We start from the raw sequence: 23,314 nt of genomic DNA on the forward strand, positions 1-23,314 counted from the left end.
GGTCCTGGAGTCCAGTGGAGTCCAATGACCTGCTTACTCCATGGGGGGGACAGATGCTGCATGGTAGGTGACACGCATCTGATCATGTTAGGCACTGGACCTGCCTGCGTTCAAGTATCTGTGTCTCTAGTGATGGAAACACAAAATATCTTTAAACCCCTCTGTAGAGAGAATGAGGCCCAGCTCCTTCTAACCCTTTTAGCTCAAGCATGCAAATCGGAATTATCTTCGGATCAGAAGCACGCCCACTCTCAGATCCCCTGGTGCCCATAACAGAGCCAGCCGGCCCGTGCCTGACCTCAAAGGAGGACAGATGTGGAGAAACAACTATCAATTCCCAGTTCATTCCTGTGGGCATGATTTTATTTTAAATGCAAAGCATCTTCAGGATTAAAATAAATGCTACCAGTTACAGGGATGCATCAAATTAATATGTTTTCCCCTGGCTTGATCCTATGATAACCATCCACTCAACACACTAAGCCTTCCTTTGGGTGGTTTGAGATGCACTACACATTGTTACACAAACTAAAGTAAGCTTTCTTTTTCTCCCCCTTTGCTCTTCTCCTCTCCCCCCTTGCAGGTTATACTGATCCTGACGAAGCTGTATGACTTCAACCTGGGGAGCGTGACTGAGAGTTCACTTTGGAGGTAAGAGGATTAGAGATTCTTAAGGAGCTACTTGGTTTGGCTCTGTGAGAAATGCCTGCTAAGACGTTGGGAAGTCTGTTTTGAAAGGAGCAGAAGATGGGCCCCCCCTGGAAACCCTCTTTCATGTTCCAGGTGGAACCGATGGCCCACCCCTGGGAATTGCCACAGCAATTACCTGCTCTCTTGTGGGGCCGGTCATGCGCTGTCCTCAGCAGTGTTGTTGCTTCTGCATTCCTGCCGCGTCACGTGCTTCCTGAGGAATGTAGTCTGGCTGCGGAGCTGGGGGGCGTGCCTGATTCAAGGAGAGACCCTGTGTCCTTGTGGATAAGGGGTCTACTGTGGGAGGGATACTCGGCCTGGGCGTGCCTGTTTTCGGTCCACTGTGATGTGAGGTGCCGTAGTTCTTGAGAAGCCTGCACTTGCAAGAACAGACCCATGTGGGATCAGGTCTGTGCACTGACTTTGACGATCCTAAGCTTTTGTGGGCTCCTTCCTTTATAAAATAACATTAGGAGATAATTCATGAGTGCATTGGTATAAAGACAAATGTATTAAAACATTTTGTTTTAGCCTAAAATTTCATTGTTTGCTTTATTTTTCAAAGAAAGAAAGTGTTTGTGCCTTAGGCACTGCCTATTGTGTGTGCTAGGTAAGTCAGCCCTGGTGGGACTCGGGGACACAGGGGCCAGGCAGAAGACAGGTGTGGGTGGGTTAAGGCAGACAGGGCTTGCACGAAGCTGTGAACCTAGGAGCTTCTCTGTATAGGGAATGCCTGCACGCTTACCTTCCCGTACACCTCCTCACATGCACATGCATACTCACGCTCAGGCTCATCGTCACACTGCCTGCAGTCACACAGGGTGACAGCAAGTTTCATCAGCCACTGTGAGGCTGCATCTCATCCTCCATTCTTACTCTGTCTGTGAAACTCAGGAGGCCGTGCATGTATCCCACTGACCTTGTCTTTTGTAAACACAGGCAAGGATGCTGTCACTAAAGGCCACTCACTTGGCATCATCACCCCAGAGCCCTGTCCTGAGGGTTTCCTTGGGTCCTGGAGCAGAGGGTCCTGGGGCATGAGTTCTGCACACCTTGCTGCTTCTTCATCTAACTTGTTTATTTGCAGAAGACTAGCCAGGGCCTCTCTGCCAGGGAGAGGGAGCAGGTCACAGCGTCTATTAAATATTTAGGGGTTAATTGCTCCTATCGACTGAGGCCTGCCTCCATTTGCACAGGTTGTCCAAAACCTAATTTTGCTGCTCATTGAAAATTGGCAGGGCAATAAGTAACCTGGGTGCTTGTAATATATGAAAGCATGCCTGTTTGCACTCACACGGGACTCCCGGGGAACTGGAGCCTCAGAATCCTCCCTCTCAGGTCCAATCACAGTGACGTGGTGACCTGTTAAGCTTGACTCCCATGCTGTCTGCTTGGGGCAAATAACAAAACAAGCCAGAGAATCCCATCTGTGCAATGGGAGACAGAATCCCAAATTTCAGGAGAGACTGGCAGCCAGGCAAAGCCTGGGAGCCAAAGCCAGGTACTTAATGCTGGAGGCTCTTAAGGGACCCAGTGTGTGCCCCACGGCCATCAGCCAGTATATGCACTGGTGTGCACAAAAGACAGTAGACAGCTGAGTGGCTCTAAGGGCATTCTAATGTCCGGTTGACAAGATTCAAGCCCTAGTTTGCCCCCCACTCCCACTACTCCCAGAATGCTCTGTGACTCTGGGAACTTTATTTTACTGCTCTCTGTTAGTGTCCCACGGCTGCCATAACAGAGACCACGGCCTGGGCAGCTTAAACAGCAGACACCTATTCTCTCCCAGTTCTGGAGGCTAGGGGACTGAAACCAAGGGGTTGGCAGGGCCACACTCCCTTCAAGAGGCTTAGGAAGAATTCTTTGCCTCTTTAAGCTTCTGGTGGCTGTCAGCATGCCTTGTGACTGCATTACTCCAATCTCTGTGTGACTTTCTCCTCTGTGCTCATGTCTTTTCTTGGTCTGTCCCTTTGAGGACACTTGTCATTGGATTTGGGGCCCACCCAGATAATCCGGGATGATCTAATCTCAAGATCCTTAACTGTACCTCAAAGAACACTATTTTTTAAATGAGGTCCCTATTATAGGATCTGGGGGTTAGGACATGGATGTGTGGTTTTGGGGGTGGGGAGCACCATTCAACCCATTTCATTCTCTAAGTCTTAGTTTCCCTGAATGGAAGTTGTTTATAGTATGGAGGCTACCTCTGCTCCAGCCACATTGTCCTCATGTTCCTTGGACACACCAATCTCTTTTCCCCAGAACCCTTGCCTCTGGCTCTTCCTCTGCCTGAGGTCTCTTCTATCAGAGGCTGGCTCTCCCTCACTCCCCTCCTCCTCTTTGTTCACCTACGGGGGTGGGGGGGGGGGGGGGGGGGAGGCCGGTCCCCAGGACTTTACATTCCATTACTCCTTAGGCCTTCTCACCTTCTGGCACGCCAGATATTTACCCACTGACTTATTGATGGTCTGCCTATACCTACTTAACATCTAAGCATGTAGCGAGAGATTTTTTTTCCCCATTTTCATTTAATGCTGTATCCTCAACACCTAGGAAAGTATCTGGCAAACAGAAAGGACCTAAAAATGTTTGCTCAATAAATAAATTAATGGATAGATTGCAAGGATTCAATGAAATGATAAATGAACAAACAGGACAGTAATTCACATGCAGGAAGTGCTCACTCAGTTGTAATAATTAATGATTGCTATAACCCTCTGTGTTTGTACAGTTTTCACTTCATTATTGACTTTGTTTATAAGGCTCCTTTGACTCAGGTGTCCATGTGATGGAGATTGAGGGGCATCAAGGGAATGGATTCTGTGCTTCTAGGGCTTAGCAGAGACTTTCAGGGGGTGATGAGAGGGGACGGGGAGGGGGAAAGAGTGATTTAGAATGCTGTCCCTTGTGTTAACTGAAGGGAATTGGAATGCCAATTCTACCTAGTTAAAGATGTTCTTTTGTAGGCAAGATTTTCTGAGCTGAATGTTGGAATGATGGGTAGGATGCAATTTTACAAATGGAAAGTGGAAAAATGTCACTGGGGCAGAGAAAAGGCTGGGCAAGGCTGGGCTTCCGGAGAGAAGGGAGCCAAACTGGGTGGGAGAGAAACTGGTTGTTGGACCCAGTAGGAAGAGTGGGGCCTCCCCAGGTTCACAGGAGGGCCAAGCCAAACGGCTTATTCACAGCAGAGTTTACAGATGACAGATTCCATGTGGTGTGACCTCTTAGGGACTTGAAAAGCCAGTGGATATTATGGGCTTTCCCTCTGGATGAATGTTATATAGGAATGTATTTTTATTTTTGTGTTGTGTTTCAGAAGGTTCATGGGCCACATAAATCCCAGCTTAGGAACCCAGATGGAGCGTGATTGAGGCAAGGGGCTGTTCCTAAATCTTGTGGGGTTTTCCAGCCTGCTGGTGCCTCACAGGGTGTCTTCTGACGTTTTATTTTCTTCCCTGCTCAGCCCCTACAGACCTCTGTCTCCCACTCTCTTTCCTACTGATGATGATGCATTTTGCAGTTAGAGCCTAGAGCACTGGGATCTTCCTTAGTAATACAGTGTGCAGAGAAAAGAAACTAAATTAAACATGCACCCTTTTGGTTTCATGATTTGGCCCAACACGCTTAACTGAGTTGAAATTGAATTTGGTGATCCTTCAATTTTCTGTGTAGCAGAGGAGCCTGGAGCAGTAGCTGTCATGACAAGCTGACATTCCCTGGCAGGTTCCACTGTGATATAATTATTTGCCTTACTGGATTAATAATTCAGAGGCCATCTACTTCTAAATAGACAAGGCTGTTCAAAAGCATTCAGCAACGCAGCAGCATCGTGTGCCTTTGTGGCACTCTTGCTGGAACTCCTTGGTGCCTTTGTGCAGGAGGTGGTTGAAGTTTTGTCTCCACCAACAGAAGGAAGACAGCATCAATGGCCATTAGCGCAACCACCTGTTGGCGTCTCTTACTCAAATAACAGTTTACATATAGGATTTCAAGCTTAGAGAATTGATGAGGTTAGGTGATGACTTTTTCAAAAGAACCAGGGTTTCACTATCAGTATTTTCAGCCCATAGTGTGTCAGACTAGGGGGCTGCCCATCAGTCAAGTGATTTTGGGCCCCAACTCTATTAGATTTAGTAGAAGCCTGACTCAAGGAGGAGTGATGAGTCAAGGTGGAGCCTTTGGGACTGATAGTCTAGGTTCAAGTTCATGACTTTCCCACTTAGCCACAGGGTGACCTTGAACAAGTTTCTCCACCTCTCTGTGCCTCCATTTCCTTATCTGTACAATGAGGATTATACCAAAACTGGCCTCATGGGGTGGTTATGATATTTCAATAACATGAAATATGTGCATTTCCTAGAAAATGAACGGCATATGGTGCTACTCATGCAACAAACTCAGGGAGAATTAATCATCATGTAATGCACCTGTAATTGAACTGCTCCTCCACGCTAGTTCCTTTACCTAAGCTATCTTGTGCTGTCCTTTACAGCAGACTTGAGAGTTGGGTATCACCGGCCCCATTTTACAAATGAAAATATTGAGCATTTCAGGAGTTAAACGACTTGCCACCTGTCATACAGTTAATAAGCTGAGGGGAGAGGAGATCCAGGCCTAAGGTCATACATCTGAGAGCAGGGCCCTCCCTGGCTCCTGAACTTGAACTCTTTCCATAGTGCCACATGTCCTCCTAAGTGGAAACTCTGCAGCTGGGCAGAGATAACATTTTACTTCTTGTCTCTTCCATTCCTGCTGAAAACAGGCCACTGTTAGCTGGTGTGCAGGCATCGTGGACTCAATGACACATGGCCATGGACTCCCTCATCCCTGTGACAGCAGCATGTGGCATATGCTTTGGTGCCATCTTCATGCTTCTCTGCAAGCACAGGTGTCTGTACCTCTGCCTCATTTGTTGACATTCATGGTCCTCAATTTGGGAGCAGGAATGTCACTCTCTCTGGAAGTGGCAACTATGATAAGGCCAATTATTCTGCTGCCTGAGGTTTTTGAGTCTTGGGTTTTGAATATAAGTCATGGTTGAGATTTATGTTTCTAACTAGCAAATCGCTTCTGGGACTCAGTTCTATATGTCTTAAACATTGACACTTGGACTGGTAAACACAGTCTTCCCTTAAAAAGATGGTTGAAGGAACTAATTTCTGGAATGAGATGAGCTAGTAAGCAATTGTCCAGCTTCCATCTCTCCATCCCAAGTGCTACTCTCGAGGTAAGGACCCTGAGGAGTCGGTTTATGATCAGGAGTTTTCCTATGGATTTCCTATTGGATTAGGGATCCTCACAACACTGTGAATGAGTGTGCCTTTGTGGAGGCAGAAGAGCAACCAGGAATCCATGGCGATGCATGGTTTCTCTCCATTGCTACTTCACCTCGGTTCTTGTTTTTTCTCCTGCTCCATTTCATTCACTCCTAGCCTAGCAGCATGGAATAAATTCTGCCCTGTGATAAGCAACCAGGCTCAGCCATTACTCTGTATGTCTGTCTGCAGGAGCTGCAGAGCAAGGGGACTTCAGGCAGAGGAGGTCCTGGTTTTGGGGTATCTACGGAGGACACCCCTTCCCAGGCACATCCTCCTGGACACCTTCCCTGACCCTCCCCTGTTTGCCGCTAATGTCACATCCCAACAGTGTGTTGTGATTTGTTCCCAGCCTAGGAACCTATCAAGAGCAGGGGACATGTGCCTTTCTGATTTCTAGAACTACAAAGCCTATCCCTTGGGCGACACTAAATAAGAGCTTAGAGAACGGAGCTGACATTCCGATAGCTCCAAGCCAATGCCAGCCCAGCCCGCCTTGCCCTGTCAGTTTCCTTGTATTGAGTTGTCTCATCCTCCTGCCACTGGGGAATCCTGTGACTTTTCATCTGCTTCGCAAGCTGTTGTCCGGGCCGTTTATTTCCTCTCCTAATTGTTCTATCAGTGACCTTTCTGGCGGATGGTATGTTTCTATTTTTAAAAATAGGAATTGGAGACCTTTTGGAATTATTAATTTTTTTGTTTGCCGAGAAAACCCTGATAATAATTGCTGAGACTTCCCAGAAGTTATTAGTTTACACATTTTAATGACACTCATGATTTATTTATGTGCTTCCCTCCTTCTCCAGCTGTTCACCCCAATTCCTCGGTGGAATTCCTGTTGAATCTGAGTGAATTAATGGAAACAAAACAGCAGATTGGAATGACATTTTTTTTTGCAAGGCTGTTAATTAAAAGCTTTCCATCCCATTCGTTCGTCTCCTCACATGTGAGGTCCCGAAGGCTGGGCTGACACGGGCTGTGAAATCCTCCCTCTAGGACTGGGGCTTTCTTCTATTTGCTTTCACTGCTAATAAATCTGGTGGAAACTCCTGAATGGGTCAGCAAGCATTCAACTGAACAGATATTAATTGAGCATCCATATGTAAGCAGCCCCGTGCTCACTGCTGGGGATGCAGAATAAGTTAGTCCTGATCACTCTCCTCAAGGTATGTTTAGTTTGGTTGGCAGATAGTATTAATACACATTGCAAACAGCATCAGACATGGGCAAGAATACATATGTATGAACCAAATACAGTGTAGTCGGCAATGAGTGGCCCTAGTGCAGAAATACTTATATTTTAATTATTATCACCCCACCTCATTCTGTAAAGGATGCAAAGCAGTTTTAGGAATGCCTAGAGAACTGATCAATGTGCACCCATATTTTGTTTTGCTGTTTAATGTAAAACATCTTATTTTTGCATTAGGATGTAACACTCTTTTACACACTAGGAGTTTCCGTAGGTCTCAGAAGCACCTAGTAACAGATGGGATTGAGTAGGCGTGGTGGTTAGAGTGGGTTCCATATTCAAATGGTCTGGGTGGGAATCCCGGATAGACTGCTTACTAGCAGCACCACCTCGAGCAATGTTTTAATTTCTGTAAACCTCCTTTGCTTCTCCATATAGTGGGATGGTGAGAAGACCTATCTCGCAGAAGCTTCTCAGGGATTCAGCAGGATGATGCACAGAATGTAAAATGCCTGCAATCCAGGCATTACTCAATATAGTCATTAGTGTTTGTTCATAGGCCTGTTTGTTCCTCCTGGCCCAGCAGCTTCTACAGGCTCCAAATGACAGCTGGGCTGATATCTTTAGGAGGGTGGGGTGCAGAGCACACCTAGAATCGGAAGCACCTAATGCCTGGAAATGATGCATTTCTATGAAGAGAAAACTCTGGAGCTTTCTCCTTTAGAAATTCTTCTGTGCTTAGCAAAAGGGTAATGTTAATGTACTTCTTGGTTTTCCTACAGCAGAAGATGATTTTTGCATATAGAATGCAAAACACACAATCTGATTTAAGTTCCCCTAATATAGCACAGAGTTAACTCATTCATTACTGATGATTTCATTTTCAAATCTGGCCCTCCACCTTGTTTTATCCGGCCTGGCACCTTGTTTCTACCTGGTGGCAGCACTGAGCTCTCACTTAATTGTTGAGGACTAGTTACATTTATACAGTCCTAAAATTACGTTCGGCCCTTTGATAGCAACTGTGAGGCTGATGTGGCCCCTGGTGAAAATGAGTTTGACAGCCCTGTAATAGGGGATCTAAGCTCACTGAAGAGTTTTGTTACCTCTCAAGGAATTAACATGGAAGGTAGGGTGGGGTCATACATGGTTCTCAAATTTGGCATATCCTAAGAATTATTTGTGGGATGAATGAAAAATCTAGATTCATGGTTCCTACCCAAGAGATTCCAATTGAGTAAGTGCAGGCATTAGGATGTATAATCTTGAAAGCTCCCCAGTGGATTCTTATGTTCGGGCAGAGTTGGGAACCGCAGAGCTCAGAGGAAGCTTGGATTCTAAGCCCATCGCAGTTACTAATGAACTCGACTATTTATGCCAGTCTTCTCTTTCCTCATAAAAAGCACTGGATGAAATGTTCTCCCAGGTCTCTTTCAATTCCAAGTCCACAGACTCTGCCAACTTGGGAAGTCAAATGGGAAGCATGGCATTAGGATTTATGATGCCCGATAGGTAACATCCTGAGCGCAGCCACCCTCCCCAGAAAACCAGTGTCAGCTCCATGGACTCACTCTGCTGGGGTGCCCTTCACTGATGGATAGTGGCCATTAGCAGGTGTTAGCCAGAACACCTGTCCGAAATACTTAATTTAAATTCATTAAATATAGAGACCATCATTCAATCTATGAGTCTGTGTTCTGAAAAATAGAATGAGGAAGGAGTCTGCCCCAAATACCGAGCCCTCAGAAAAGAGAGGGAAATGTGGATGCTGGAGAAGCAGATCTGGATTACAGATTTAATACTTTCTTATTTATTATGGGAAAGGGATGTTCTTTTATGACCTAGTCTTTTTTTTTTTTCCAGTAGGGAGGCCTTGGACATGTATAAATCTGGATTTGTGTCCAGTGGCTGAGAGAATGTAACACTTTTCTGTGAATCGTGTCTGTTGATTATTTTATGTTGTTTTTCTCTTTCCTCCAAATGCAGTGCCATTTTTATCACGATCATAAATAACCCCACCATGTGGAGAAGGGGCGTGAAATTTTGCCTATCCCTTTTCACAGCCCGAGCTCCCTCTCATTTGCTCAGCAGTAGATTCATTAGCCTTCTAATGAAGTTAATAAGTCAATAGGACCAGACAGTCCCTTCTAAAATAACACTTATAAATGGATGCATTTTTGTACCCTCTAAGGTAAGCCTTAATTTATTTCTCTGCCAGATATCCATGTGTGTAAAACAAGGCTAGGCAACCCCTTGGAATGTGGTTTGAAGTCAAAAAAAAAAAAAAAGGAATAGTTTGAATTCACACAGAGCCTATCTATTTCCAAGTTTATAGGAGAATATAGTTTTACATACCCCATTCCCGCTTATATGTATAACGACTATAAAGATTAGGTAGTCGAGCTTTCATAGTTACTTTCTCATCATTTGGTGGCCAATTACCTTATTGGACATAGACTATAAATGTCTTTAGGAGGCTCCTGGCAGCGTCCCTGCAAAGGCCACTGCCCCAGACATTACTGAGGGAGCAATAAACTGGTAAAAGGCCTCTTTTCTCTGTCACATGTCTGTGAGGCTCTATTTAGGAGTCACTGGACTTCAGAAGGAAGCATTTTACATCTTGCTGCTGCTTCTAAATGTTTTGTGTCCAAGTTACAGCTGACGTCAAGTCTTAAAATTCAATACGGTAGAGTTTATCTTTTAAAAGATCCCCTTTTTGATGGCACTAATGGCTTAAATTGGTCTCATATTTGTTGTCATTGTCCACCGGAACACCTGCCCCAGTCATATTTCTGGGAGAAGTGTAAGTCTTGTTTAATCGAATGTTCCATTTTACAGATGGATAAACTACGTTTCTGAATGGGTCGGTGGTCAGTGAGTTTAGATTTGGGAGCCAGATCTAGGTCTCCTGATTCTCAGCAGCCCTGTGCTCTTGCTGTTACGTTAGTAATCCCTCTTTCCTGGCCTTTCTAGATGGGCAGCCATTCGTATTTCATGACACCTATGTCTAAGGGGCTACTTTGGGGGCTAGGAATGAGTTTCCTTGGATATTTGCCCAGGGGATTTTTAATTCTGGTAGATCATGAGAATCGGCTGGGAAATATAAGAAAAGCCAGTTTCCTGGGCCTTATTCCAAATCTACTGAATCAATTTTTGGGGTCAAGATCTAGGAACTTAGAGTTTTAAAGAGCTCTTCACTTGATTCTGATGTAAGCACTCCTCTAAGAGACTTTTTACCATCTTTGTCTCTGAAAGGTCCATGAACACGTGTTTTGGGGAATCTTCTCCCAGCATGGCACCTTTTCCTTTTACCCACTTTCCTTACGGCTGGCTCGGAATGGCAGGCACAAATTCATTCATGCAAAAATCCATAGTTGCACCCTTATCTTTATAAATGACAACCATAAAGGTTAATAATTGGAATGAGCTCTGGCACTTACTAATTAGTTCACATTCTGTCAGCATCAGACTTGTTTAATTGGGCAATTAACATTGATTTTAGAGACTGGTGACACAAGAGATTGGTTATAGGTGCTGCTCTCCCCGGAGCTGTGTCTGAGACATCAACCCTGTGAGCATGCGTTGGCAGCTGGGAATCTTGGCTCCCTGGGGGTCAGAGAGCATAACCAACAGGGAATGGCTTCCAAGTGACTCTGAAAGGCTTTATATTCATAATTCTTGGTTACAACCAACAGAAATCACGCTAACTTGGGCAAGCTATAGGATTTGTTGAAAGGTTACTGTATTGGCTCAACATCTGGAGGAAAAAGATAATGACGGCTAAAAGACCCCTAGGACTGGCAAAATCTTTGGCCTGTCCAGGGACCATGGCATGTCATGGCTCCTTTGCCATTGTATGCAACTATCCTTTCTATGGTTTAAATTCCTGAGAGAGGGAATTAAAGGGACTACTTGAGTTAAGCAGCCAAAGCTTTAACTATGTTCAGGGATGAGGATTTCCTGACTAGGCTGGCTCCTTCCTTCATTGCTATGCTGAGAGAGACTGGACCCACCAGAAGAAAGCCAGGAGGGGACTCTGGGAATTCCAGATCAGTCTCCTTCACAGATGTCCTGTCACCTGATGTATTCTTATGTAAAGGTGACTTGTATTTACATTTGCAACATTTTAAAGAACATCGGTTCAATTGTACTGTTGATTTAAAAGATTGTCATTTATTATGTGTCTGGGAAGTGCTAGGTGTTTTATTCATCAGCATGTCACTGAACACAACCTTGAAAGGGATTTATCCCACCTGTGGTTCTGACAGCCAGCAGATAATGAAGATTAAGTTTGAGTTTAGGTCTATAAAACTTCAAAGTCCATGCCTGTCTCACTTGGCCATGCTGCCTCCCCAGATAGTTTTAAATCCAGGGCTGGGCAGTGAGCACCTTCTCAGTCCTGAGAAGATCGTGATGATTATGTGTAGTGATATACCTTGATTCTTTTCTCCTTATCTTGTTAGACCCACTATGGGTTTTTCTTTGTGGTCACCACGAGGACTGCGTAAAACTTATAACAGCCTATTTGAAGCTGATAACAACTTCAGTCACAGATGAAATCTCTACACTTTTACTTCGCTCCCATATTTTATGTCATTGGTGTCAGAATTTACTTCTATATATATTATTTATACATGAACAATTTTTATGCTTATAGCTATTTAAATACTTTTGTCTTTTAACTTTTATGCTAGTGTTAAAAGTGATCTATACACCGCCATTACAGCAGTGCATTATTCTGTCTTTGTCTAGAGACTCGCCTTTGCCAGTGAGATTTAATACATTCCTATTTATGACATATTTATGTTGAGTCTTGTAATATGTGAACATGGCATGTATCTTCATTGATATGTCTTTGATTTTTTATCCGCATTTTGTATTTTTTACCGTACAAAACATACAAAAGCTGTATATGTTTTGTTAAATGTCTACTGAAGTATTTCATTTCCTTGGGAATGATTATAAAAGGTATTGTGTTCTAAATTATGGTTTTCAAATGTTCACTGTTAATGAATAGAAACGGAAATGTGCTTGTTTTGTGTGTTGATCTTGTATCCTGTGGTCCTGATCCATTCACTTGGTACTTGCTTTTGGACGCTTGCCGTGGACTCAGTGCTGTGCTGGGTGCCTTCTGTACATTATGAAGTACATCATGGAATGGAGCGAAGTTCCCCAGTGGGGTCAATTCATTTAATGAGACTGACTATGTGTGGTATCTATGCTAGGCACGGGGTGGGGTGTGTGTAAGGATATAGAAGAGATTTTTCCCTTTTTAGGAACCTCCTAGAGAAAGGAGGGTGGTAAAGAGAGGGAGGGAGGGAGAGAAAGGGAAGGGAAAGAGGGAAGGAGAAGGAGAGAGAGAGAATACAAACCTTTACACATAATATTACGGTATGGAATAAATATGGCAGAAAAACTTTGATGGGTAATGTGAGGGAATGAGCATGCTCGATAAATAGATGAAAATCCAGGAGGGGAGAATGACCAGGACAAGTTTGGGGAATGATCAGGAGGCCAGGGGAGTTGAAGGAGGAGGCTGGGCAGGAGGTGAAAATCACATTGGGGAAGACTTGGACACCGGACTGAGCAGTTAAAAACCTTTTCTGTGGGGTAGAGAGGAAAGAGCGATTGTAAAGTAACAGCTACATTGTAGAAAGATGTGTTTAGAAAGAGTGATTTAATGGGAAAAAATTGTAGGCAGGGAGTCAGTTTTGAGATGATTATGACATTTTTATTGCTTTTCCTCTCTTATCCATCCATCCATTCATCCATCCATCCATCCATCCATCCACCCATCCATGTGTTTTCCTGTGTGCTCATTTACCTTCCTACCCTTACAAAATGCCCAAGTATCTCATGTTTCATGCATCAGGAGTGAGGAAGGCATGATGTTTAAGTTCAAAGCCCTCTTGCTTGAGGGAGATCAGAAACTTCTGTATCCCATCCCTCTGACTAGAGATTATTCTCCATTCTCTTACCGGCTTTCAGGTGGATTCTATACCACTGGAGTTAGAGTGTGATGGCTGTCTGGAGGACATGGTGAGGGGTCATTAGGGACCAGGCATGCTTCATTGGCTCACTGTCCTCAGACAGAGGTCAGACCGCAGCCTTCTGAAAGCTTGGGGCAGAGGGTAGAGGAAGTGGCCTGCCTTATTGAGCTTATTCCGCTTCATTCCTCAACGTGTGCTCAATGCGAGGGAATGGGAGGCAGGGTAGTAATGATGCAAATGGAGGAACTTGGAATTGGACCTAATTCTGATTTGTGTTGATACTTTGATACCTTTTATTGGCATTTTCTTTAAATACATCTGCCTGCATTCCCTCAGACTTGAAAACTGAGATACTGTGTAAGATTTTTATCAGGCCAACAAGGACGAAGCAATGAGCTTCTTAAACTTCTTTTTCTCTTTTGGCATATTTAAATTTGTTTAAATTCAATTTAATTGTTTCCCATCACCATTTATCTCCTCTCTACTCTCTTCTACCTCCCCCTCCTCCCTACAGTCACCACACTGTTGTCTACGTCCATGAGTTCTTTCTCTTTTTTCCCTTTATGCTCAGTCTCTCCACCCTCCCCGCAACCCTCCCCAGAGCTGTCAGCCTCTTCTCCACCTATGAGTCTGTCTCCCTTTTGCTTATTAGTTCAGTTGGTTCATTATAGCTTACATACGAGTGAAATCATATGGTACTTGTCTTTCTCCAACTGGCTTAGTTATGCAACAATTTTACTAATAAAAATAATTTTCCAAGGCTTGAAAATGTACTAAAAAATAGCCATCATCTTTAGTCCCGTTTAAAATCATTTTTCAGTTTCAGCAGATGTGTACCTGCACCCTTTTACCTACGTGTTTCACATCATTGAGATCCTCTCCTGTAAATAATTTGGTCTTTTATTTTCATATAACCTTTGACTAAGAATTTTTCAATGTTATTCAAAATGTTTTGCAAATGCAATTTTAATGTTTACACTAATAGTGCCTTGTATTGTGGTTCTGTAACTTACCTAACTATATTCATTCCTTTATTTTTAGAGGTTTAAATTTTTTATAGCTTTTCACTATTTTAAAAATGTGGTAATAAATATCTAGATATAGAAATTATTTTTTGGCCTGCATTTTAGATTGTTTCCTTAGGATAAACTCTAGAGGAGAAATTTTAAGACTCTTAGCATACATTGTCAAGTTGGTTATGAGAAAGGCGTGTTTCTGAAACTCTCCCGCTGGAGAAGAAAACCTCTGATGTTAAAAGGGAAAAGTGGACAGTTTGTGGCATGTATATGTGTGTGGTTCATGCACATTACAGATATATATATTTACATGCTGTAGGGTCATTAGTAGGCCTAAAACTTTATAAAATTATTGGAGTAAGACTTGGGTCATGAGACCCTTGGGAGGGCTGTACCCCCACACTCCAAGAAGAACACGCACGTCTCCTGCTGACCGAGAAGATCTAGGCCCTCCTGTATGGATAAAATGAAAACAATAGCAGTCACGGCAATAAGAATAGCTGTCCACACTATGTTCTGGGCACTGACTGAAATGCTTTACATCTGGCTAACCCAGCTCCCCAGCCCCACGGTGAACCAGTTAGGTAAATACTGCTGTTATCTTCATTTTACAGCCGAGGAACCCCAGGGCCAATGAGTTTAAATAACTTTCCCAAGGCCATGCTCTTAGTCGGTGGTCAAGTTGGGATTTGGGTCCAGACCCTGGATTCTAGAGCCTGTGCACTTAACACTACTCTAGTCAGTTGTTAAGTAAGAAATGACTGAGTTTGAAAGTTGTTATGGAGGTTCCCATCTGTCTAAGATTTACAAATCCCTTAGTGCAAGACCCTGGTGCAATGCCGTGAAAGAAGGATGCTACATGAAAGTTCCTCCTGGGTTAGAGCCAACCCAAGGTCTTATCTGTTATGGAAGCCTCGAGAAGAGAGCCGTGGGAGGGGCTTGTCTCTTTCCTTTCTGTGAAGGTTTGGGATAGGCCTTAGCTCCTCCTCATTTCTCTAAGTAATCCTGAAGGACTTATCAAACAGCAGCTTACCTGTTCTGTACCCATCTTACTTGTTACCTGTACTTGTTACCTTTATATTTCTGGGAATTATGCTACAGAGAGATTAAAATCACAGACCCTGGTGCATTCTGCCTGGGTTTGAATCCCAGCTCTGCCACTTCCCAGCTGTGAGCTTTGGGCAGTAACTTGTCTGGGCTCTACTTTCCCATCTCTAAAGTGGAGTGATGACAGGACCTACCTCAGTGGGCAGCTGGGAGGACACCCTGAGTTAATAATGGTGAAGGGCCCGGAACAGGGCAGGCTCACAGTAAGCATATGCTCAGTGTTTGCTTCAGTTCCAGTCAGGATGGGTCTGCCTTTGGTCCTAAACCCTCAAGATTCCAGGGGGGGGCTCATGCCCACCAGGCTTATTCCCATGTTTCCCAGAAATTTGGGTCACCAGTCAACAAATACTTTCACACGCTGGGTACCGCAGGTAGCACAGGTAACACACAGGCACACTGCCCACCCCCTGAGGAGTGCTTCCCTCCAGTGTGGACGCAGACACTGATCAAGTACGTTCTGTTCCAGCTGATAGAAAGCAAGGCTTCCCAGACAGTGAGGTGGCAGGGACTCACCCAGCGGGAGGATGCCTGGGGGGGTTTCCTGGGCATATTAGTTTTCTAGAGTTGCTGTAACAAAGTACTACAAACTAGGTGGCTTGCGCCACAGGCATTTATTGCCCCAGTTCTGGAGGCTAGAAGTCCTCTGAGATCAAGGTGTCTGCATGGTCGGTTCCTCCCAAGGGCTGCAAGAGGGCACCTGTTCCAGACCTCTGCCCAACCCTCCGGTGGTTTGCTGGCCACCTACGGTGCTCCTTGGCTTGTAGAAGCATCACCACATTTCTGCCTTCCCGTTCACGTGGCTTTCTCCTTGTGTGCCTGTCTGTGTTCAAATTTCCCCTTTGAAAAGGGCATTGATTATGTCAGTATCCTTATGGATAGGGATATGGTCTCCAGCAGGATTAGGGCCACACCCCACTCCAGGATGACCCTATCCTAAGTAATTACTGTGTTTCCAAATAAGCTCACATTCTGAGGTGCTGGAGTAAGGACTAAAATATATGAACTTTTTGTGTGTGTGGCTGCAAATCAACCCGTAGCATCGGTGAAGTGCCCATGCTGGGGCTGACGGGTAAGGCATAATTAACCGGGGTGGAGAGGCTGGGGATGAGAGAGTGGAAACCATGCCGGGCAGGTCTGTGCAAAGATCCCGTGGTGGACAGGAGGTGCCTTTTCAAGACGCTGAAGTAAGCCAGTGGGTCCACGAGATGAGGAGAGGTGGCAAGGAGCACACCCTATGGTGTCTTGTCAGCCATTTTAAACAGCTTGGGTTTTACTTTGGGCAAGATGGGAGACAATTAAAAGTTTTTAAGCAAGGCTATGCCACCATTTAATGAGTAGTTTAAAGTTTTATTATTACTGAACTTTAATTTTTTATTATTTTGTATCATTGTGAATGGAATATCCCCCCTCTGCCCCCATTTTGTTTTCTACATGCAATTGCTCATATGCAGTTTTTCAAAATGCATTTTTGTATGTTTACCTCTGGGTGACTTGTTTTCCTTATAATTTTGTGCATGTTTTTAAAACATACAAACTGAAAACGTTGTTGAATTTCATACCAATATTTCCCTCATTCTGTTTTTTTCCTGTTATTATAGTTTTTTTCCCCATGAAGTAGTTTTGCATTTTGTAAATAATCAAATCTGCTAATCTTTATTTAGAAAAATCACATTCTTCTTCTTTTTGTTTGTTAAAATTGAAGTGCTCCCACCTTTTGAATCTGTTCTTACACAGCAGAAAATCCCTCTCTTAGACGGGAAATGTGTGATACAAATTGTTGAATAAGCAGTGGCGTTCTTTTGGGAAAACATCTGCTTGTTTTGTGATCAATTATCTCATCCAATTCTCCCCCAGACCATTCAAAGTAGGTTCTATTATACTTCCCTTTTTGCAGAGGGGAAACTGAGGTTTCACTAAAATGAGCAGTCTGCTGAAGTTCACACAGGTGGGTTTGGGCTCTTAACCCAGACAGGGGGACTCATGACTTACTCATCACCAAGGAATTTCTCAGCTGGGAGCTCTGAGTGGTGTTTTGGGGGGCCGCCACCCATCACTGCAGAGCTGGGCACCCACCTGCATTGCAGATGGAAACCAGGAAGTTCCCACAGAGAAAATGCTTCCATAAAGCTGCTCTGGCCAGGCCGCTGCCTCGCTCTCCAACATCCCTGCCTTTATGTACGTGACTTCTCATACTGGATTTCCGTCTTTTCTCCCCCGACTCCCTTTTAGGACACATGTCCTACATTCTTGCAGAGATTTCCATGAGCACCCTTGCCCAGCACCCTCTCTCTTGCCTCTTTCGAGTCCCTTACAATCTGCTTTTCTACCCATTCACCTGCTACTTGGTGTTACCACGTGTGGTTTCTTGAGATCACCCACAGCACCTGGCTGCATGCTTTGGGCATCTCATGTGGTCAATAAATGTCTTTTGGGAGCAGGGTCTATCCAAGTTTCCTTCGCAGGGGTATTGGGAGTCTGTGGGAAGCCTGGCTGGGTCTCACAGCCTCAGGTCCCACGGGCATTCGAGGGCCAGGCAGCCTCCTGCAGGCACTTGGTTCTGGGTGCCCTGTGCTCCTGTGAGCAGCCTTGCAGAGACAGTGTTTCCTGCTCCGTGGCATGTCCCCTGTCACAGTTAGATGCTGTAGGGTGGGAAGAATTGATATTTCGGAAGGACGGCATGTGTTGGAAGCCAGCCAGCTGATGACCGAGGACGGCACACAGAGAATGCCACAGTTAGCGAAACTGCCTGGCTGTTTTGAGACAGTTGTCAGATTTGTTTTTCAGGATTGACAAAGGGAACATTTCCAAGAGATTGGGGGACCAATGGGAACAAAATGTACTTGGGGGCAGTTATCATCATTGTTAGCATATATTGAATGGCTACTGTGTGCAAGGAATAGGTACTTTTTGATTTTCCGTAATCAGAACATCCTGATGGCAGAAGGTTTAGCGAGGTCCTGGTATAGTGCAACCCGAGCAGGGTGCGACTTGGGTGTGGGAACGCTGCAGGGCTCTCTGGCTTTGGTCTCTTGCCCAGAGATGTCAGGAATTGTTACATATTTATGAAAATCTTAAGGTTAAAAAATGCACTTTAACAATATTTTTCTTTGCTAGGAATTCATAGGACAGTGTGTGTGGTGTGTGATGTGTGTGTGTGTGTGTGTGTGTGTGTGTGTGTGTGTAGAGCCTAGTGTTACTGCAGCTCCAGCCCCAGGGGGGACTGGGGTCACTAGGTGAATGTAACCACAGATGGACCTGTCCAGCCTTGGACGTCTTAGGAAATGCCACCGACCTTTTCAAACACTTTGGCACTAAAGCCACAGTCGGCCCTTTCAGGGTTCAGCTCACCCCTGTCGCCAGCGCACCCCTGGAGTTGTGCCTTGTATTAATTAAGCTTCAGAAAGTTTGTCCATCAGCGTCTTCCCGGGTGACACTCTCTTCCTTTCATGGCCCTTCGTTGTGTGATGATGGGTGGCATTAGCCAGTGGCTGCTGGAGCAGGGTGCCCCCACGTCTTCGCATCAGAGGTATCACCAGGTCTGTCGTTAGGCTCCTCATTGTCCACTATTGAAGCATCAGTGAACGCACCAAGTTTATGTGGGCCCATGAGAGCAGATAGTGGGGTGATGATGCACGTTGCCTCACATCACCAAAGGCAAGCTGGTGTTCTTTCAGGCTCTTTAGAGCAAACCAAGGCTTTTCTGTCTGGAGATTTCACATCTGTCTGGGATATTCTCACTTTCCTTCCTCCCTCCCTTTCTGCTTGTCCCCTGTCAAATTTTTCATAAGCCTAGTTTTTTTTTTAACCTTTTATTTTTTCAATCTAAGCATCTCTTCTCCAGACAGGTGTTACCTGGCTGTCCGATCTAAGACAAGTTTCCAGGCTGGGCTATCTCTCAGCCTCTAACAGTGTTAATTATTGCACAACTTCAAGTCACTTTATTTTATGTCTCGTGGAGGGATTATTTCTTTCTTTCACTGCTGTTTCATCTTCCCCCACTAATCATAGACTCGCTGAGATCCGGGGTCGTGTTTGTCTCATGATACATGCTTTCTCACTGCCAAGCACTGTGCTTGGCACATGACAGGAGCCATGGGATGCAAGGGGAGAAGGGAGGAGGGACGGCAGAGAGGGAAGGAGGCAGGCAGGCAGGCAGGCAGGCAGGGATCCACAGAGAGAACCCAGGGCAGGCAGGTAGACATGAGATTTCCAATCCCCTAAATGCCAGTTCTTGACCTAAACCCTGTAGGTCTCTTCCTTTAATAAATTCTCTTGGATTGCTGATATTTCATGGGAGGAGAAACATATCAACAAACCTTCCCTCCAGGTTGTAGAGAAGAGAAAAGTGAGGTTCAGAGAAAGGAAATGACTTGCTTCGTAGCACTTGGTCTGGACAGAGTTTAAACCAAAACTACAACTAGTACACTTTCAGACAGCAGGGGGGGGGGGGCGGGGGTGACCTCAGAAGATCTTGGGAGTTCAGTCTTTAGGGGTTTGTGACTAAACCCTTTGTTTCTTAGAGGAGCAGTTGAAGAAGTGGAACACTTTACACGTGAAGGCAAGCCAGGGCTGGGCTGTCACCCAGGAGAAAGCTGTGAGTCTGTAAAAGGTCCCAGGGAGACCTGGAAAGAACACGGCTTTGTTCTCTTCCCTAAAGTGAAGCTACAAGCTGAGCACAGCGCACCTGACAATGGAAGTTGAGCTCTGCCTCAGCGCGGACTCGGATGGAAGCCTAGCCATCTTTTGCTGGCTTGGCAGGCAGGGTGTCCTGCGTAGAGGCGGACTGGCTGCTGGGCTTCTGTCTACGGTCACGAGCCTGTTTGGGGAGGGAGATTTGTGGGGATCAGACAGTGGTCCTCTGCGCCCTTCCCACACTCATCAGCTTGGGGTGGGCACCTCGTATGTATTATCCTTGCAATTGGAAAAGAAAGGGAGCAAGGCAATATACCGCAGACACAGCTAAAACAGTGAATAGTGAATTAGAAAAAAGGTCTGATGGAGAAAAGAGTTGTGCCGGTTACTTTTGAAGAAATGAGCCAAAGTTTGACAATGTTCAGCGTCAGGTACTTGAGGCACAGAGCTCTGAACAAGAAGCAATGGGCACAGATTAAGGCAAGGAGGCGGGGGCTTATGTAACAGAAGCTAATGATATTAACAGAAGCTAATGTGGTGGAGAACTAGCAGGATGGGTATGTAAATATGGGAAAATACATGTATTTCTGAAAAACAAATTGTCTCTGTTGACTGCTCTTTAAGGGCAGATTTATTGGGCTTATTGATCTAGGGATTCTTTAGAGTAGCCAGAGTTGGGAATGATTAGTTAGGTCCATCAGTAACTGTTTTATTTATACCTCGAGTCCCTGAAGTTAAATCAACCCGGGTGCTTTGTCAGGCTGTGGGAAAGAATACCTTTGATGCTTATAGAAGCCTTAGCTTGAACGCTGGGTTCCTCAGCTACTCACCGCAGAACCTCGGAGAGATTAGGGAACCTCCCTAATCCTCACATTAACGTTCTCATTCTGGAAAATGGAGACACAGTTTACTGCAGAAGGTTCATGTGGGCATTAATCGAAATAATTGGAGTGCCTGTTATAGGTGGGTGTCCACTTCTACTTTTTGTCTCAGTGCTTTGGGAAAGGTGGCCCTAAACCCTTGAGGAGCTCATATTTGCTGAATCACTATCTCCCAACTTTTTTGCCTCAAATCTCTTTTAGAGTGTCTCAATTTTGAACATGTACCCACGACACTGTTTTATTTGATTTTTCTGTATATTTAAATATGAGTAGGAAGAATTAGGTTTTAGGAGGCTTCTGTTGGCTTGTCGAGTCACCGGACACGATTCTCATCAGAGATTTTGCCTCCTTGTTTTATGCCCATTCGTCACCCAAAGTCCTAGAAGCCTACTGTGTGCGAGACACCATGTGAGGCAAGAGGGACTTCAGATGGGGGTGGAGTAGAAGGTGGACCATGTCCCTCCTGCCACGTAGTATACAGCGTAGTGAGGACAGCATAGATAGGGAAACAATAATCTAGGTGATAACTGAATATAAGTACCCCAGGGTTGTGTGATAGACACTAGGTGGGCATGGAAGAGGAGGGGTGGGGGGGGAACTTTCATTAGAGTGTCAGGGGTCAGGGGTGACCTCACCGAGGAGCAGGGCTGGGACTAGGGTAAAGCAGGTGAGGCAGGGGAGGTGCTCAGGGCACAGTACTTAAGGAGGCACTCACTCTTAGGGCCCTACATGGCCTCCTTAAAATTTGAGTCCTAAACACCCTGCTTGCACAAGTTGTGCTAGCCCCAGCCCTGATGTGGAGGTGACATTTGAGCTGGGGCCTAAAAGATAATGGGGAGCCAGGCCTCGAAAGAGCCGCCTGGTCATCAGCTAAACAAGTGAGTGAAGATGGTGTTTGCTGCGGCTCATTGCAGTGTGGTGCAGAGATGTCCATGTAAAGCCTGTAATTGCCAGGATTGACCCATCAACGTTAAAGACCCTTTTTAAGTGGATCGTTTCTTCCTTTTGCATAGCCATCAAATGCAGCACTAATGAGGGGTGGTATTCATCTTGTTTTACAACCGTGAGCTTCTCTGTGCTCATTAGCACGCAGAAATCTGGCTTTGCGTGGTTCTTAGAGGCATGTGACCCCATCCTTGCTTCGTGTGTTCATATACAGTTGTGTTTTTAATTGCTCAGGAGCCCTGTGGCTCAGTCCCGGTGCTTCTATCCATTTCCTTCTTTACCCTGACTTCAGAGTACGTTAGGGGTTTGTTCTCTGACTGAGAATACCTTGGCTGCCTTCTTATGGAAATGTCTCTTTACAAATAACGTGTGCAACTGTAGACCATTAATGAAAAGCACATTAACCATATTAATACATTGTTGAGAAATGCTACATTGCCTAGTTCCAAAATTACAAGCAAAGTTCTAACTCCTGAGTGATGTGTGATGCATCGCTCTTTCTAATGTGGTCCGAAGGAGCACTTCCCCAAAAGGATCTCTCACATTTGCTGTGTTCTCACGGAACTGACCACCTCTCACATTTAGGTAGTTTACAAGGGATGCTCACTCAAGTCTCTCGCTTCGGACAGAGGCCTGCATAGCCTAGCTGGCTCCCAGCCATGACATCCAGGCCAGGTTTTGCCCAACTCGTTCAGAAGTATTTCCCCTTCGCTCTGCTTTCCTGTTGGCATCTATCCGATGGACCTTTCCAGGCACTGTCACCACCCACCTCTTCTCAGACCAAAAGCAGAGCACACAATGCGCCATGTTTGAATTTTCTGGATTAAATGTTTACACTCAGTTGGGATAGCAGCAAGCAAGATTGCTGTGCATGTTGTATAGTGTGACAGCCTGGGTTCTCTCGTTGGCTGCGTTGTTATTGGCTGTGAATGATTTACCGTTGTACCTCAATGCCCTCATCTACAGAATGGATATGGGGCTGGCATCCAGCACAGAAAGTCTGTGTGCAACAAATGAGTTGATGCATAGGAAGTTCTTGGAACATTGCCTGACATATAAGGACTCCAGTAATACCTTTGATGGTTATATTTGTTATTGTTATTTCACAATGTTGATGCATATACTAAGTGTTAACAGCTCTCAAAGAATGATGTGATTTTACTTTATTTCTAGCTCACTGATGAAACATATAAACAAAAGCACATAATTAAATTTATTTGTATAAATTTAATATAGACATATATAAATAAATTTAATTATGTGCTTTTGTTTATATGCATCATCAGAGAGAAGATATAAATAAATTTATACACACACACACACACACACACGTATATATCACTGGCCCCGCGCTTTGGAACAGTTCTTCTTGGCCGACTGAAATCCCTGGGAAAGAGAAACAGTGGACCCCCTTTAGTCAGCAGCAGTGAATGGGAGCCATTCATGCACTCACCCATGCGTGCATTTGCTCAACAAACACTTCCCGAGCCCCACCCTGTGCCAGGCTCCATGCCAGCGTTCCATCGGTGTTTTTATTCTTGCT

At 44.9% G+C, this 23,314-nt stretch overlaps 1 protein-coding gene across 2 annotated transcripts in view; it reads left to right on the forward strand.

Moving 5' to 3' along the window:
• The window catches only part of SORCS3 (sortilin related VPS10 domain containing receptor 3), a 551,877-nt gene that overhangs the window by 169,849 nt on the left and 358,714 nt on the right, over nucleotides 1-23,314 (forward strand). For both annotated transcript variants that reach the window (XM_036027268.1, XM_028514086.2), the window contains exon 2: nucleotides 584-651. In XM_036027268.1, the coding sequence (XP_035883161.1) occupies nucleotides 584-651 (68 nt within the window). The remainder of the gene's footprint in view (nucleotides 1-583; nucleotides 652-23,314) is intronic.

Source organism: Phyllostomus discolor, chromosome 5 (assembly GCF_004126475.2).
Source record: "Phyllostomus discolor isolate MPI-MPIP mPhyDis1 chromosome 5, mPhyDis1.pri.v3, whole genome shotgun sequence".
Lineage (NCBI taxonomy): Eukaryota > Metazoa > Chordata > Mammalia > Chiroptera > Phyllostomidae > Phyllostomus > Phyllostomus discolor.